Below are 18,338 nucleotides of genomic sequence, written 5' to 3'. Positions count from 1 at the left end.
ATTTGTCAGCCACCCCCATTAGTAGTGGGAAACAGTGTGGCCTAGGGCATAGAGCACAGACTTGGGAGTCAGAAGGACATGCGTTCTAATCTTGGATCTGCCATTTGTCTATGTGACCATGGGCATGTCACTTCACTTCTCTGTACCTCATTTACCTCATCTGTAAAATGGGGATTGAGACTGTGAGCCCTGTGTGGGACAGGGACTGCGTCCAACCTGATTAACTCATATCTACCCCAATGCTTAGAACAGTGCTTGGCACATAGTACATGCCTTACAAGTACCATAATTATTAATATTATACATCGGGCCTGGCCTGCCCAAACCAGGAGTCAACCAGTCACCGAGACCCCCAAATGACAGCACTGTCCACACAGTCTCCCTTTCGTTTCCCAGTCTGGAGGAAGCTTCACACAGATAAATTAATTCGGTCTCCATTTTTATCTGTCCCTACAGCCCCCAGTGGCTGGAGAGAGGAGGAATATTCTCTGGTCCCTGCATAAATGTGCAGAGAAACACCATCATGACCCTCTTTGGGTTTACCCATTCTCGTTACCCATAGCCCACTCTGCTTTGGGGAGAAGTGGACTCACTAATTAAATCACTAATCTTCAAAAATCTCCGATCTAGGCTAAAGCTGCATGTTATACAGATGGAGAGATGTAGAATAGGGTCTTATAGCCCTGACCGATGCATTGCCAGCCATTCCCTGCCCAACTCCAAGGCTGACTTAATAATAATAATAATAATTATAAGGTATTTATTAATCACTTACTATGTGCTTGGGTTGAGTTACCTTGGATTCCTGAAGGGGGTTAGGTTCTTGGGATACCCCCCAGGGACTCAATGAGAGCTTTGGGAAGATTTCAGGCTAGAACACCCCTAGTTTTGAAGTGAATCTGCAGCCTCTCCAGGGATCTCTCCTGACCAGTCCCCTGGAATTTCAAGGAGACCCAGAATTCCCCCTCTTTCTCCAACAACCCTTGGAGGAAATGCCTTGAACCAGGAAGTGGGCCCAGTCCAGTACTTCAGTCTACAGTTGGTTCTTTGAGATTTTCCAGGTCCAGATGGATCCCTGTGTTATTCTCAAGGCATGCTAAAACCATCACATATATGGCAAAACCCCTTCTCTGTTGCCCAGCTGCTAGGCTCTGCCCCCAGCAGAATGCTGATGTATTTCCAACCTCCCTAAGGACTAGACAGAATTGATTTCAGTGTAGCCATCTCTTGAAAAGCAATGTCACTATTCTAATATCAGCCCCACAGAATTTTTGTACATATCCATAAATTATATATGTATGTACATATTTATATGTAAATATGTATAAAGTATTTATTTATATTGATGCCTATCTCCCCTCTAGACTGCAAGCTCACTGTGGGCAGGGAACATTCTCTACCAACTCTGTTGAATTGTGCTCTCCCCAGTGCTTAGTACACAGCTCTACACAAAGCAAGTGATCAAAAAACATCAATGATGATGATGATGTTAAGCATTTATTATGTGCCATTTCTAAAACAGAGCGCCTTATTTTCTTCCTCTGACTTCCCCATCACTGTAGACAGCACCACCATCCTTCCTGTCTCACAAGCCCATAAACTTGGCATTATCCTTATCTCCGCTCTCTCAGTCAACACACATTTTCAATCCATCACTAAATCCTGTCAGTTTGATCTTCACGACATCACTAAAATCTACCCTTTCCTCTCCATCAAACTGTTATGACATTAATCCAAGCATTTCTCCAAACTGACTTGATTACTGTATCAACCTCTTTGCTGACCCCCCAGCCTCCTGTCTTCCCACTCCAGTCCATACTTCACTCAGCTGTCAAGATCATTTATCTACAGAAACTTTCAGATCATGCTTCTGCACTCCTTACGAATCTCCAGTCGTTGCCCATCTACCTCCACACTGAACAGAAACTCCTTACCCTCAACTTTACAGCAGTCAATCATCTTGCCCCTTCCTACTTCACCTCGCTACTCTTCTACAAACCAGTCCGCACACTTGGCTCCTCTAATGCCAAACTTCCCACTGTGCCTCCTCTGTCTCACTGCAGACTTCTTGCCCATGTCCTGCCTCTGGCCTGGAACATCCTCCCTCTTCATATCTGACAGACAATTACTCTCCCCGCTGCTAAAACCTTAAGGAAGGCACATCTCCTCCAAGAGCACTTCACTGATTAAACTCTCTTCCTTTTCTTCCACTCCCTTCTGCTCTCTTTATTCATCCCCCTCCCAGCCCCATAGCACTTATATGCATATCTGTGATTTTATGTATTTATATTAATGACTTGCTCCCCACCTAGACTGTTAGCTCATTGTGGGCAGGGAATGTGTCTGTTATACTGTACTCTCCCAAGGATTTAGTACAGCGCTCTGCACACAGTAAGTGCTCAATCAATACGATTCACCAACTGAATGACTGACTCTGCCAAGCACCATAATTCAGTCAGATCAGACCTAGTCTCTGCCTCACATTGGGACCACAGTTAAGGGAAGGTATTTAATCCCCATCTTAAGTTGAAGAAACTGAGGCACAGAAAAGGTAATTGACTTGACCAAGTGGTGGTAGTGGCAGATTCAGGGTTACATCCCAGGACTCCAGACTTCTAGTCCCATGCTTTTTCCACCCGGCCATGCTGCTTCTCAAAACTCTACCAGCTAACGTTATAAAGGTGAAATGGAACTTCTTAAAATACTGATGGACTCAGCCCTAGTCCTGAGACTTCAAGAACAACTAAGCCCTCATTTCCCTTTTACTCATTCTTCGTTCTGCGTGGCCTATGGACTCAGCCTATGGACCCTTTAAGCACTTGAAATTCACCCCACTGTTAGCTCCACAGCACTTCTTTTCATATCTGTAATTTATTTTAATGCTTGTCTCCCCCTCTGGTCTGTAAGTTTCTTGAGAACAGGCTGACTAACACTGTTGTACTGTAGCCTCCCAAGTGCTTAGTTCAGTGTTCTGCACAGTGAGCCCACGATAAATACTATTGATTGCTTGCTTAATTGAGCAGATTATAGTGATAATGGTTTACAGAGTTCCATTTACATTCTATTCTAGTTCTAGTTCCATTTACACTCTACTCTAGTAGTGTTCCCCCTGGGAAACAAATGATGATGATGATGATAATGGTATTTGTTAAGTGCTTACTACTTTCCAAGGGCTGTTCTAAGTGCTGTGACACTGAGTCCTTGTCCAAGTAGGTGAATGGGTGAGGTGGGGTGAAGCTGGAGGTCAGTGGAGTTGGGGAGTGATAGGAAATGAGCAGCAGAAGAGTTGTCAGGAACACCCACATGGATAATGAAGTCCCCAGGGATCAATGTAGGGATGGAAAAAGAGAAAAAGAATGTGAGAAAGGGATCAAAATAATGGAGGTTAAAAGGTGGGCGATCTCTGTGGACGAACAAGACAGATTTGCAGGGAGGGACTGTGGAGGAGAGAAGGGATAGATTTCATCTATCCAGATCCAGAAAAATGGATGGAAAACAAGGATCCTTCCATACCTATGAGAAGCAGTGTGGCTTAGTGGCAAGGGCACATGCTTGGGAGTCAGAGGATGTGGGTTCTAATCCTGGCTCCACCACTTGTCTGTTGTGTGACCTTGGGCAAACCATTTAACTTCTCTGTGACTCAGTAACTTCATCTACAAAATGGGAATAAAGACTGTGAGTCCCACGTGGGACAACGTGGGATTACCTTGTATCTACCCTGCATTTAGAACAGTGCTTGGCACACAGTAAACACTTAAATACCATAATTATTATTACCTAATATCTGGAATACTTACCAAAATATACTTACTTTATCATCTAGCCCAGCTACTGATTCTGTGGTTCTCTAAACCACTGAAACACGACACATTCACAGATTGTCTTACATATGTCAAAAAATGTAATGAAATGAGAAACAGTGTGGCTTAGTGGATAGAGCATGGCCCTGGGAGTCAGAATGTCATGGGTTCTAATCCTGACTCTGCCACAAGTCTGCTGTTTGACCTTGGGCAAGTCACATCTCTTCTCTGGGCCTCAGTTACCTCATTTGTAATATGGGGATTAAGAGTGTGAGTCCTATGTGGGACAGAGACTGTACCTAACCTGACCACCTTGTATCTACCCCAGTGCTTAGAACAGTGCTTGACACTTAGTAAGTGCTTAACAATCACCACTATTATTATTATTATTATTAATTCACACTCTGTTTTTCCCCCAAAACATAAAAGAAATCCTGAATTTATTATTTAATTACCTTTGTAGCCTGAATTCTGTTATTGCAGCTTCCCAAAATGGCAACATAATTTTTAACACAAAACCAGATTTCTTCAACAGTTCTTGGGCAACTGAGAGTGCTTCATGATTGATATCTGTAAAATCAGTTAAGAAATTCTTAATTCACAGGCAAACACTAAATCAGAATTTAAATGAAAATGCTTCTCACACTGTTGAGTCCTGGACACCTTGATCCAGGTAAACAAATACAAGAGCTATCTACATTTTCACCTTTCCTATCAAAAAATCACTGGTCAATTTGTAGAACATCACTGCAATAAAATCTAATTTGAGAATTATAGCCGATTGTAAAAAATTAAAGGTAAAGGTTAAATGAGGTTAAAATTTAATTTGGGAATTATAGCCGACTGGAACAAAATTAAGTTAAAGATCACAAAAACATACTGAAAACAGTTCTCATAAGCACAGGAATTGTTATTTCTTAGGTCCCAGAAGAATCTGACAATATGGACACTCTGCCTGATGGGCTGCTGGGGACTGAATCAATCAATCAATCAATCACATTTATTGAGCATTTACTATGTGCAGAGCACTGTACTCCGCGCTTGGGAGAGTACAATACATCAGAGTTGGTAAACGTTCCCTGCCCACAACGAGCTTACAGTCTAGAGGGGGAGACCAACATTAAAAGAAATAAATTACAGATATGTACGTAAGTGCTACGGGGCTGAGAGGGGATTTTAGTAGAAGCAGCAGCCGCCTCTACAAATTTTAGAAGCCCCTACAAATCCCCTTTACCAATGGACTTGTTAGATTCTGAACTTCTTTGCTGGTGTTTTGCATTTATATTATTTCATCTTTCCTGCTCTGTCACCAAACTCTGCCCCACTCAATTTTTCAACTATGAGCCTCTGGAAGACCAGGGACTGGGTCTAACTCTCACCTGTATATTTTTTCCCCGGACTTAGTACAGTGCTCTAACAGTAAGTGCTTAATAAATACTATAACTAATTGCATTTATAAATGTTGTACTATTATAGTATTATATGACATACTATTGCAATATATTAACTATTATATTATACTATGCTATATTATACTGTAATTGAAGTATAACATATTATAATTATATAGTGTGTTATACTGTTACAGTAATATACAAGACTATTATACTACCTATTAGACTAACAAAACTAATATGTTCTGTGAATGAGGCCAGCCAAAAAAGATAAAGAAAGGGAAGCAGCATGGCCCAGTGGACAGAGTACAGGCCTGGGACTCAGAGGACCTGTGTTCTAATCCTAACTCTACCACTTTAAAAAAAAATGGTATTTGTTAAGCACTTACTATGTGCCAGGTATAGTAATAAGCACTAGGGTAGATGCAAGGAAATCATTCATTCAATCATAATTATTGAGCACTTACTGTGTGCAGACCACTGTACTAAGTGCTTGGAAAGTACAATTCAGCAACAAAGAGAGACAACCCCTGCCCACAACGGGCTCACAGTCTAGAAGTGGGGAGACAGACATCAAAACAAGTAAATGGGCATCAGTAGCAGCAATATAAATAAATAGAATTATAGACATGTACATATATAAGCAAGTGCTGTGGGGCAGGGAGGTGGGGTATTGGACACAGTCCATGTCTCACATGGGGCTCAAAGTTTTAATCCCCATATTTACAGATGATGCAACTGAGGAACAGCGAAGTTAAATGACTTGCCCAAGGACACACTTCAGTGGTGGAGGCAGGATTAGAACCCAGGTCCTTCTGACTTCCAGGGCTGTGTTCTATCCATTAGGCCATGCTGCTTCTTTTCTGCTGTGTGACCTTGGGCAAGTCACTTAACATCTTAACATTACTTAACATTTAACATCTCGGGTGTCTCACTTACCTCATCTGCAAAATGGGGATTAACACTGTGAGCGCCAGGAGGGACATGGACTATGTCCAACCTGATAGTTTATATTTGCCCCGGTTTTAGAAGAGTGCCTGGCACAGAGTAAACACTTAAAAAAAGATAGTATTCATTCAATAGTATTTATTGAGCGCTTAATATGTGCAGAGCACTCTACTAAGCGCTTGGAATGGACAAGTCGGCAACAGATAGAGACAGTCCCTGCCGTTTGACGGGCTTACAGTCTAATTGGGGGAGATGGACAGACAAGAACAATGGCAATAAATAGAGTCAAGGGGAAGAACATCTCGTAAAAACAATGGCAACTAAATAGAATCGAGGCGATGTACATTTCATTAACAAAATAAATAGGGTAATGAAAATATATACAGTTGAGCGGACGAGTACGGTGCTGAGGGGATGGGAAGGGAGAGGGGGAGGAGCAGAGGGAAAGGGGGGAAAAGAGGGTTTAGCTGCGGAGAGGTGAAGGGGAGGGTGGTAGAGGGAGTAGAGGGAGAAGAGGAGCTCAGTCTGGGAAGGCCTCTTGGAGGAGGTGAACCCAAGTAACCCAAGTAAACCCAAGTGTGGAGAGAAATGGGTATAAAAGGAAACAAACTTTACACCAAGTCAGTGGACTCTATAGGTCTTCCTTAACAGAAGAAAAATTGGTCATATTTGTCTTTTCTGAATTTAGAAGCAGCCTAAAGGACAGCTATTTAAAAAAGAGGGACTGTTGTAACAAAATACGAAATGCTTACCAGGAAAAATGTCCAGTTCATCTAAGTTGGTAAAAGTTACAGAAGGTCGATGAGTTAAAGTAAATTTTGTTTTTTGAAGGTAACTTTCTAACAGTTGTCCCAATCCTGCTGTCAACAATAGCAATGTAGAGCAATATCTAGGACAAAATGCCAGTGAGTTGTATTAGGAAATAAATATAAATGATGCTAAAATGCTAGATTTTTAAAACTCAATACTTACAGAATAAGGAATTTCGACAATTTACCTGAATCAAGGGTTCACAAAGGGTTGACATGTACCTCAATTTAATTTACATTTTGAAAACAAAAATACTTCACCCATCTCCTGAAGTAATTCAAAGAATAATACCGTAAAGTGAATAATATAGGGCATTGTTCTTAGGGCTACTTATGCCTTAAATTCTCGCATGGTTCCACGTGCTGTTTTGCCACAATAGCGGTTTTCATTTTGTGTTTTGCAAAGACTGCTACTGAGGAATTGTCATTTTCCTGACAACAGGCATCCAGCTGGCTACTCTGTGATGCTGTGTTGGAAGAAATTTTTTAGCACTTGTGCAGTGCCTGGTGTGCTACACGAACAACGTGTCCAACATGCACATTTTTGTGAACAAAGGGTTCTTCATGAATACAACCCCTGCATTAAAAGAGAAGTGACTGTACCCTAAATATAGCACTTCTGAGATGATCTGTAATTTTCTTGCATCTACCCTAGTGCTTAATACTATGCCTGGCACATAGTAAGCGCTTAACAAATACCATTTTTTTCAGAGGCATTAGTGAAAACACCACAAATATGTAAATATAAGCTGATCTACACAGCCAACTCTCTTTATAGTGCTTTTCTTTTGGTGCTCTTTTCACAATAATGCTATTACAATTTAATGCTGGTGCGTCTTACAGCGATATTGCTATATTGCTATAAAGTTGACTTAAGCTTAAACACCAACTTTCCTCTTCTCCTCAACTTCTGGCTGACTTGAAGAAAGTGATTAAAGCCTGTTTCAATTTATCATTAGATAATGATAGATCTCTACTTTTCTACCACAAGGAAACAGCATAGCCTAGTGGAACGAACCTGGACTGGAGATCAGAGGACCTGGCTCCTAAATCCTGGTGCTGCACTGGTCTGCCATGGACAAGGAATTTAACTTCTCTGTGCTTCAGTTTCCTCAACTGTAAAATGGGGTATAAATACCTGTTCTCCCACTTCCTTAGGCTGTAAGCCCATGAGGGACAAGGACTGTGCCCACTCTGAACATCTTTCATCAAAACATCATTATTATTATTACTACCTTTACTACTGATAGTATATGAAAGATGTTTTAAAAATTAAACAGTTTCATATGCTCACTAATGCAAATTCTAATTCAAACATCTTTTATTGCTCTAAGAGCAGCTAGTTCCTGATTTTATTTTTATAAGAGGCATCTCCTCCAGTGTCCTAATCCTTACTCCTTCCTCTATGAGAAGCAGCATGACGTAGTGGATAGAGCACGGACTTGGGAGTCAGAAAATCATGGTTCTAATCCCAGCTCTGCCACTTGTCTGCTGTGTGACGTTGGGCAAATCACTTCACTTCTCTGTGCTTCAGTTACCTCATCTGTAAAATGGGGTTTGAGACCGTGAGCCCCACAGGGAATGGGGACTGTGTCCAAAATGATTTGCTTATATCCACCAGAGGGCTTAGTACAGTGCCTGGCACATAGTAAGCGCTTAACAAATACTATTATTATATTTTTGTTGCAATTTGATCAAATAATTATACACATTTATGTTGTTACAGAACACATTAATGCATCTTACCTTATTTCCTATGAGAAACTACAATTTGCTTAGTGCTCTGCAGATAAACTCCTCTATTTTCCTGGACCTATTTTCATATAACTTTGCAATTAAATGGCCACCCAGGTCCACTCACCCTAGTATAATCTTTTCCCAAAGCTTTATCTGCCCCTTTTACTTCTGGTGGGTAATAAAATTAAGCCATTTAGGCATTTCACATTCAACTTACTTGGGGGGAATTTCTTGTGGAGACGCAAATCCATGCCACAAAATATTCCGTAAATTGAGGCCATTTGGTGACCCAATGAATACTCTGAGTAGATCCATCTAATCGAGACAAGGACAGTAAATTGGTGAGTAGGGCAATATAAATTTAAATCCACAGTGGGTTTCTGATGCTATTATTTTCCTGAACATGTAATAATGGTGACATCCTTGAAATCCTGTGGAAATATGTTGAGGAAAAGTGTGCAGGGGATTAAACAGCACACCCCCTTCCTGCCTGTGAAGTGTATGCACGAGGTCACGTATCCAACAATAAAGCTTGTATTCTTGGTGTGGACATAACTTGATATTGAGATATAGGTATGTGTGTGAGTTAGTGTCTAGTACTGTTTTTGTTTCTTCTTGTTTACACTATCTTCCTAACTCTTCCGCTCCAAGACAGTCACTCATTTCTGAATTATAGAATTACAATGACCTGTCTTGGTGGAACTGCTCTAGATGTTGAAAGTGGTGTTTGCTGTCGGCCAAGGTCTCACAGGTGTTAAGAAAGTGGGTGAAGCTTCAGTTTGGTTAGAATCTTGATCCCATTTTGGAGCTACAATGTGTCTCCCAGTTATTACTTCCAGTTCTGATGTTCCTGATGGATTCTGATCTGTGACCTTTGGACATTTGATATTCAACCCAGCCCCAACCCCACAGCCCTTATAATCTTTAAATTATTTATTATAAATTATTTTTTCATATTAATGTCTGCCTCCCCTTTAGACTGTAAGCTCATTATGGGCAGAGAATGCATCTGCTAATTCTGTACTCTTCCAAGTGCTTAGAACAGTGCTCTGAACATAATAAACGGCCAGTAAATACCATTGATTGACTGACTGCTTGGTGCAGACAAGTAAATCAATCCCCCCTCCTCCCACCCTGAGATAAGATAAAGCATTTGAAAAATGAACAGATCACAGTTTAGATCAGATTCTCAAGCCATTTAAGAGTCTTCTGTCCACATAGCAATTAATAGCATTTATCAATTAGTCAGTGGTATTGATTGATATTCTAAGATGCTGTGGAATTGGGGAAGCCATTTAATTTAGAAATAGCAAATTAATAGTAAATTAACAGCCTCTCATTCGGAGAAGCAGCATGGCCATCTCTAAGTGGATATCCTACTGGTGCCTTAAATTCAATATGTCATCATTGATAATGGTATCTATTAAGTGCTTATTTTTCACAGAGCACTGAACTTGAGCTTGAGAGAATACAATATAACAGAGTTGGCAGACACATTACCTGCCAACGGTGAGCTTACTATCTAGAGGTGGAGACAGACATTAATATAAATAATTTATCATATATAATTTATAGATATGTACTTAGGTGCTATGGGGTTGAGGGTGGGTTCAATACCAAATGCCCAAAGGTCACAGATCCAAATGCATAGGCGACGGAGAGGGGATCACACATTTCCAGAATCCAGCCATTCCTCTCCATCCTTTGGGCATCCTTTGGTAGGGAGCTTGTCTACCAACTCTGGTTTTTTTTCCTTTTTTAATGATATTTGTCAAGTGTTTACTGTGTGTCAGGCACTGTACTCACCACTGGGATATATTTAAGATAATCGAGTTGGATGTAGTCCATATCCCATGTTGGGTGCACAGTCTTAATCCCCGCCTTGCCCATAGGATAACCCAGAGAAGTGACTAGCCCAAGATCACACAGCAGACGTGTAGCAGAGCTGGGATTAGAACCCAGGTCCTTCGACTAGAAGACCCATGTTCTTCCCACTAGACCACACTGCTTCTTTGTTGTACTGCACTCTCCCAAGAGCTAAGTACACTGCTCAGCACACAGTAAGGCTCAATAAATACCATTGATTTATCTCCTCCAAGAGGCTTTCCTCAAATTATCTTTTTGCCGACTACCTTTTAAGCAACTGATATTCAGCCCCATAGCATTCACTTTCATAGCCCTGGTTTATACATTTATATTAGTGTTTGTTTCCCCTTCTAGACTGTAAGCTCCTTGTGGACAGGGATCGTGTCTTCCAACTCTGTTGCATCGTACTCTCCCGAGGGCTTAGTACAGTGTCTGCACACAGTAAGTGCTCAATAAATACCACTGAGTGACTGAATGATTGGGAAGCAATTCCTGAGCAATACATTGTCAAAGCCATTCTGATGGAAATAGGATAGCAAAATCATTTTTGGGGAAAAGGCAGAAGGAGTTTACTTTCAACATAGTAGAGTGATGGCAGCAGAATGGCTTTTTAAGGCATGTTTCATTCAACATTCAGCCAATGTTGCCATTCAACCTTTTTTCCCTGCTCTGATAGTGATCATAATGAGAGAAGGCATCAGTAATGACAGTGAAAACTTTCCTCTTCATTTAAATTGCTGTTGGTGCCTCTGTTTTCTACCTAGATTTTTGACAATTTCTTAAGAGAAGTTTTGTTGGCGGAAAGGACAAACTCTGGTAGTGTGCCATTTTCAAATTGATACACTTACCACAGAGGGTCCAAATATTTCAGAAAGCTCCTGGGATGAGAGCAAATCCCGTAACAGGAAAGGGCAGCCCTTACCAATCAGTAAAAATACCTAAAATTCAAAGATTTTTCTTTTAGCCAAAATATTACCTTCAGACAACTAGCCCAAAAAACAACATGTAGGAAAACAGAAGAGAAGAAAATTATTTTAATGAAATGACTTTTGGTATGTATGTAATTCTGTAAAGATTAATGGCATGAGAAAAGAGATTATTTTAAAAATGAAAACTATTCTAATTTTGATCATTTTTCCTTTTACCACCATTTCAATTAAATGTCTTTTGAAAAATTCAGGTGACAAGATTGTTGGTCATCTTATGAGGGCAGGTGCAAGTTCAATAAGGGAGGAGGGTGGACAAAGAGAAGGGGGGGAACTAGACTAATAGGAAGAGAAAGAAAAAGGAAGGAGAAAGGGAAAGAGAAGAGGCAAGAAGGAAAAGAAAGGAGAAAAAGAGAAAAGGGGGGGGGGGGAATGGAAAGGTGAGAGGAGGAAAGACGAAGATAGGAGAGAGGCTACAGATTCATCCTCAATGCCTCTTCCGGTGTTCTTCACCATCCTTTCGGCTACTTCCTCCCAAGTGGAAGTGCTGGCCAAAGCTCCGGATTCGCAGGCCCGGACGACCACTTCAATCGCGGTCACCTCTTCCACCTCAGAGCTGGGGTGGCAAACAAGGACTGTGCTGAACTGGCCCACTCTGGCCTAAGTCACCACTGGAGCCGCTATTATACCCACCATTCGACCAAAATGGCAGTAGGACGTAGGCATGGCTGATAATAGACTAATTAGCTAGGCCATTCTCATTTGAGAGGAAGAAGCAGGGGCCCAGGGGAATTCCCCGGCTGGACAGGGAAGAAACTCCCAAACAGGAGTCTGAGATGGTCCAGTTAGCTTTGGCATTAAAGGTGATGGTGCCAGCATTGGTTATTAGGCGGCGAGACAAGTAAATAATGTGTCACCTTATTTTTCGGTAAGCCCATCTCTGAGGAAGATGATTAGAAAAGCAGCAACTAAATCCCCAAATGAGATAGAAATTATTGTAATTCTCCAGCTAGTCTGTAACAGGAATAATGAGTAAGAAATGCTAGATGTAGAAGTCCTTATAAATGAACTGAATAAAAGTGTGATTCTTCCCCGCTGTTACCTAAACACGAACCTCTTAACACTTACGTCTCCTAGAGCGCGTTCCAGGCACGATGTTAGCTTCATTAAACTAAGCGATATAGCTGTAAGTTGTAGACTTTGCAGAGCATCAAATATTTCAAGAAATAGCTGTTGAGATTAAAATACAGTGGTGAAGCAATAGACTTAATTATGATGCCAATATTTTAACGACTCTAAACGCAATCACAAATAAAAATTTAAAAAGTTTCAGTATCATAATTTAGTGATTCAGAGAAGTGGAGATTACAGGACAGTAAGAGAGCCAAGTGGCAAAACATACAATAATAATGGCATTTGTTAAACGCGTACTATGTGCGAAGCGCTGTATGAGAAGCAGCATGGTCTAGTGGAAAGAGCATGGGCCTTAGAGTCAGAGAACATGGATTCTCATCCCAGCTCTACCACTTTCCTGCTGTTGGATCATGGACAAGTCACTTAACTTCTCTATGTACCTATCGAGTACCAAATTCTAGGTTTCCAGTGAAGATCTCTATGATTTTTACACCTGATGTCACGCGATGAAGACACAGTAGGGACTGGTGCTGAAGACAGCACAGAGATAGACTGTTCAGAGTGACAAGATTTCACCATCACTTCAGCCAAACATCTTGCAACCCCTGCTCTTAGTTACAGAAGGTCTGGGCAAGTGGGTGAATGGCTCAATGCAATTCAGTCACCACCAGAAAATTAAAAGCACATGCCTTAATGATGAAAGGAAATTGACTCCCCCAAGCCAATCTGGGTTCATCACGAAACCAGGACTAGGTAGCTTTATTATTTTGTTTCCAAAAGTAAAAATGAACTAACAGAGAAAACAACCATCAGGTTACAGAACACCAGGATGTTACCAGATGATAAAATCTATTATTACCCAGAAGAACGAATGGTACTTATTGGATGGGAATGTGCAATATACTGAATCAATATAAGCAGAAATAGACTTCCCGATGAAGGACTGTGAACAGAGGCAGGTGCTGGATAGAGCTTCTGGAGAGTTTTCCCTCTTTAGACTGGCACATCTAAGGTGTAAAATTCAGAAACAAATAATCTCTAGTTTTGAGCATTTGTTTCTCTAGCCAGAGTCAAAATGACCAACTGATAACCTTCTGTCTGTTCCTGGAATAAAAGCATTTTGTCACCAACAGAAATTGCATAGGCTATCACAGTGATGTGTAATAGGAAAAAAAGGTTGTAATAATAATGATAAAAATAAAATTAATAATAATTGTGGTGTTTAAGTGCTTATTCTGTGCCAGGCACTGTACTAAGCGCTGGGTTGGATACAAGCAAATGAGGTTGGACACAGTCCCTGTCCCACATGGGGCTCACCTGATTAACTTGTATCTAACCCAGTGCTTAGAACAGTGCTTGACACATCGTAAACAATATACTACTATTAGTACTAATAAAAATATGGAAAAAAGATCATTAGACCCCACATAGATTGACAAAGCAGAAATGACCTAGTCATTTTCAGTGAAAGTGCCGAACAGTGGAAGATAAACACCACCAAAACCAGCCAACCAAATAAAATGAAAATATCAATTCTGTGACATCTCATCGACTACACAAGAGTATAGTAGACACCTGAAGGAAGTACAGAGAATAGTACAGAGTAGAGAAGCAGCGTGGCTTAGTGGAAAGTGCATGGGCTTGGGAGTCAGAGGATCTAATCCCGGCTCCGCCATTTGTCTGCTGTGTGATCTTGGGCAAATCACTTCACTTCTCTGGGCCTCAATTCCCTCATCTGTAAAATGGGGATTACAAGTGTGAGCCCCATGTGGGGACAACCTGATTACTCACATCTACCCTAGTGCTTAGAACAGTGCTTGGCACATAGTAAGAGGTTAACAAACACCATAATTAACCTCTCGTGGTTCCATGTGCTAAATTGGCCTTTCTCTGATATGCCCTAGCTCACACTGACAACATGGCTACTGTATGACCTCCATACCATCAACATGGCTCAGCGATCCTCTGAAATATCAGCAAACCAGCAAGATGGCTCAAGCCTGGAAATTAAAGCCGGAACTCAATGACGCTCCATTAGTCCTAAAAGAACGAGGACATTCTCAAAGAAATAATGCATGCTGTTTACCAGCTGCTATGAAGGCACTGGGAATAGTCCACCATTTCCACCAAAACTGGTTCATTGAAAATGCTGTATTGTACTATACAAACACTTAGTACAGTGCTCTACACACAGTAAGTGCTCAATAAATATGATTGAATAAATGAAAGGACTACTGACAGCAAATAAGCAATGCACCGACAACACCTTGTAACAACTTCTCATAAAGCTGACCTAAGGGAAGTTAGAAATATTCGTCCTGACTTGCAAAGCAAGTTAAGAAACATATGCAGCAAGTGGTAGAATACCAAAGCTGAAGAGATCCAAGCTGCGTCACCAAATCTAGGAGTTCTTCATGTCACTTGAGAAGTTATATGGCCCTCTATACACAATCACAACGTCAATACGGAGTGAAGTTAACTCTACCTTCATTACAGACATGGATGCAATTCTGTGGAAATGGTAACATTTCAGCTTTCTTTTGGACCCTCCTCCTTCTACTATCAAAGACAATGTTCGTCAAAGCCTAGAGAACTTATCAACCAGTCAACAAAGACATTGCACTTGTTCTAATAGTAATAATAACTGTGGTATTGTTAGAGGGCTTATTATGTTCCAAGTGCTATACTAAGCACTGGGGTAAATACAAAATAATGAGGATGGACGCAGTCTGTGTCCCAAATGGGATTCTCAGTCTAAATAGGAGGGAAAGCAGGAGGTATTTCATCCCCATTTTACAGATGAGAAAACAGAGGCATAGAGAAGTCACCCAGCAGGCAAGTGGTAGAGCTGGGATGAGATCCCAGGTCCTCTGACTCCAAGGGCCATGATCTTTCCACTAGGACATACTGCTTCTAACTCTTGAAATAGTGACCACAGCAATCACAGTAATGAAAAATGATAAAGTACCTTGATTTGATGGCCTATCTTCCAAGATCTAAGAGCATGGAGCATGCTTAAACATTTTACACAAGCTTTTCCTGCAAACATGGAATACTGAGGAAATACCACAAGATTTCAAAGATAACATATTACAATTTTAATCACATTTAATCCCCATTGGCAGCACACTTCAGTAGAACTGGAAATTACTTATTAAATTTGGTTGCCCTGAATGGTGGCCTAGTGGAGAGAGCATGAGCCTGGGAGTCAAAAGGACCTGTAGACTAATCCTGGCTCCGGCACTTAATAATAATAATAATAATAATAATAATGGTATTTGTTAAGCACTTACTATGTGCCAAGCACTGTCCTATGCGCTGGGGTAGTTTTAAGGTTATCAGGTTGTCCCATGTGGGGCTCAGTCTTAATTCCCATTTCAGATGAGGTAACTGAGGCACAGAGAAGTTAAGTGACTTGCCCAAGGTCTGCTTAGTGGCAGAGCCAGGATTAGAACCCATGTCCTCTGGCTCCCAAGCCTGTGCCATTTTCACTAAGCCATGCTGCTTGTCTGCTGTGTGACTTTGGGCAAGTCACTTCAGGTGCTTAGTACAGTGCCTGGCATAGAGTAGACACTTAACTAATACCATTTAAAAAAATGACAGCACACCTTGTACATTTGAGAATAAAACATAAAATCATTTGGCATTAAATCTGACTTCTCATATAGACAAAATGTACTGACTTTTGAAAGGAGGCAAATAGACAGCAGTGTTGGCACTGAATCATTGATACCACTAATGAATTTAATCCTCACCTTTATAAGGCATTTCTCAGATTTAGTTCTGAGGGACTGCATGAGGTAAAATTGTTAAAAATATACCCAAATCACAACAATATTCTAATGGCTTACTTGCTTCACCCAATCTTATGTGCCTGAGCTTTACACCCTTCAAAATGTGTACTAAATGTTTTTCAATACTAATTTCCGTACCTGTGGGAAATTTGTCCATTGGAACCATGAGACATATTGAACTGCAAACTGATCCTTAGTCAGTGAGAGTAGATGCAAATGAACAGCTTGACACATGGGTCCCAGAAGTCTCACGCATCTTTGGTAATCCACACTTTGGTCTTAAAGAGTAAATAAATAAGAGTTTAACTTCAGAAGAACTAGATTAAAGAGCTCTCTGAAAAACTTAATAAAGCTTTTGCTTAGGCTTAAGGTATATTACACTCTCCCAAATGCTTAGTTCCATGCTGTGCACACAGTAAGCACTCAATAAATACCGCTGATTGATTAACTGATTAAGAATTTTCTTTTCAATTGCATTTTCAGATAGAAAATATGTCCTTTGGACCAACTGTCCAAAGTGATGGGGAAGAAGATACCTGAGTTCAAACTTTAGTGGGAATGCTTACTTTTTGAATGAATTAAAATAAAAGCCCAGAGCAGGTCTCTCTAACTGCAATGTCCATTCTGATCCTAGCTTGGGCAGTGGCTAGTGAGCAGAAGGCAATCTGCTACAAGTCAAAACTCACCTTGCTGGACAGCAGCGGCATGAGTGGAGGGGGGAGACTCAAGTTTATTAAGCAGAAAAAGGCAATGGTAAACCACTTCTGTATTTTTACCAAGAAAACTCTATGGAACCACTACCAGGACAATTGCAGATGGAGAGAGGGACGTTCTGGGAGAGACATGTCAATGGAATCTCTATGGGTCGGAGACGACTAGACAGCGTAAAACAAGTCAAGAAAGCCCCTAGCTACAAATTTGAATTGAACATCTATATAATTTCCAGATTAACCACTCTTTTCTCCCATTACATCCAGTTAACACTTTTTGTTGCTATCAAGCTAATCTTCTCATTGTGCCTCATTCCCACAGCTCCTGTCTCCAACCCCTTTCAGATCTGCCAGATCACAGCAATCCCCATATTATATGTCCTTCTGAAATCGTATCTCTTCTGGGGGGCTTTCCTCTATCATTTTCTATTCTCTCAAAGATATATCCCCTCCAACTGCTACCTCAGCACTACAGTTATTCAGTCATATTTGAGCACTTAATGTGTGCAGAGCACTGTACTAAGCACTTGGGAGAGTACAATACAACTTCTGTACCAACTGCTCAGCACATAGTTTACAAATCCTTAAGCACTTAACCACTAACTCATTTACAAAATCTCTTTTTCCTTCATCCTCCTATCAGCAAATTATTTTAGTATCTGTGTCTCCCACTAGATTGCAAGCTCCTTACTGCAGAGATTGGACTACTAACTCTTTTATCCCCCTAGAGCACAGCACACAGGAAGTGCTCAGTACATAATCTTAACTGATTAGGTTCAAACTGAAATATTCTATCCAGCAGATTCCCCTGAAACATTTCTATACATGGTCTGCCTGTAGAGATAAATATTAGGTGGCCTTAAATCAGAGTATAGAGATGGAGAACTCTAAAGAAGCAGTCTTTCTTTAGGAAAGGCCCAGAATTGAAAACCAGGAACCTTTAGTTCGAGCACTGTTAATGGAGACAACAAAAGCTTGAGATTGTGGAGGATCTTTATAATATCTAAGGAATCTGGGTATTTTAAAAGATAGAAACTCAAGGGGTGGTGTTATTATGCTAAATTATTAAATGAGATCTTAGATTAAAAATACAGGATGGTGAGGCAGGTGGAGGGGAAGTGGGAAGGGAGAAGAGGAGGATTGGTGTTTCTCTAAGACGAAATAGGACCAGGTGTAAATCGTTGTAGCATCTAATTTGAAAACAAGCTGACACTGCTAGG

At 40.8% G+C, this 18,338-nt stretch overlaps 1 protein-coding gene across 8 annotated transcripts in view; it reads right to left on the bottom strand.

The window, feature by feature from the left end:
• Positions 1–18,338, bottom strand: part of ERMARD (ER membrane associated RNA degradation) — a 59,801-nt gene that overhangs the window by 31,150 nt on the left and 10,313 nt on the right. For all 8 annotated transcript variants that reach the window (XM_029049505.1, XM_029049512.1, XM_029049507.1 and 5 more), the window contains exons 3-8: positions 16,547–16,686; positions 12,609–12,710; positions 11,403–11,492; positions 8,906–9,003; positions 6,895–7,031; positions 4,256–4,370 (exon numbers count right to left, since the gene is read on the bottom strand). In XM_029049505.1, the coding sequence (XP_028905338.1) occupies positions 4,256–4,370; positions 6,895–7,031; positions 8,906–9,003; positions 11,403–11,492; positions 12,609–12,710; positions 16,547–16,686 (682 nt within the window). The remainder of the gene's footprint in view (positions 1–4,255; positions 4,371–6,894; positions 7,032–8,905; positions 9,004–11,402; positions 11,493–12,608; positions 12,711–16,546; positions 16,687–18,338) is intronic.

The sequence above is a fragment of the Ornithorhynchus anatinus genome, chromosome 21, assembly GCF_004115215.2.
Source record: "Ornithorhynchus anatinus isolate Pmale09 chromosome 21, mOrnAna1.pri.v4, whole genome shotgun sequence".
NCBI lineage: Eukaryota > Metazoa > Chordata > Mammalia > Monotremata > Ornithorhynchidae > Ornithorhynchus > Ornithorhynchus anatinus.
The sequence above is the reverse complement of the archived record's forward strand: the minus strand, read 5'-3'. Positions and strand labels throughout refer to the sequence as shown.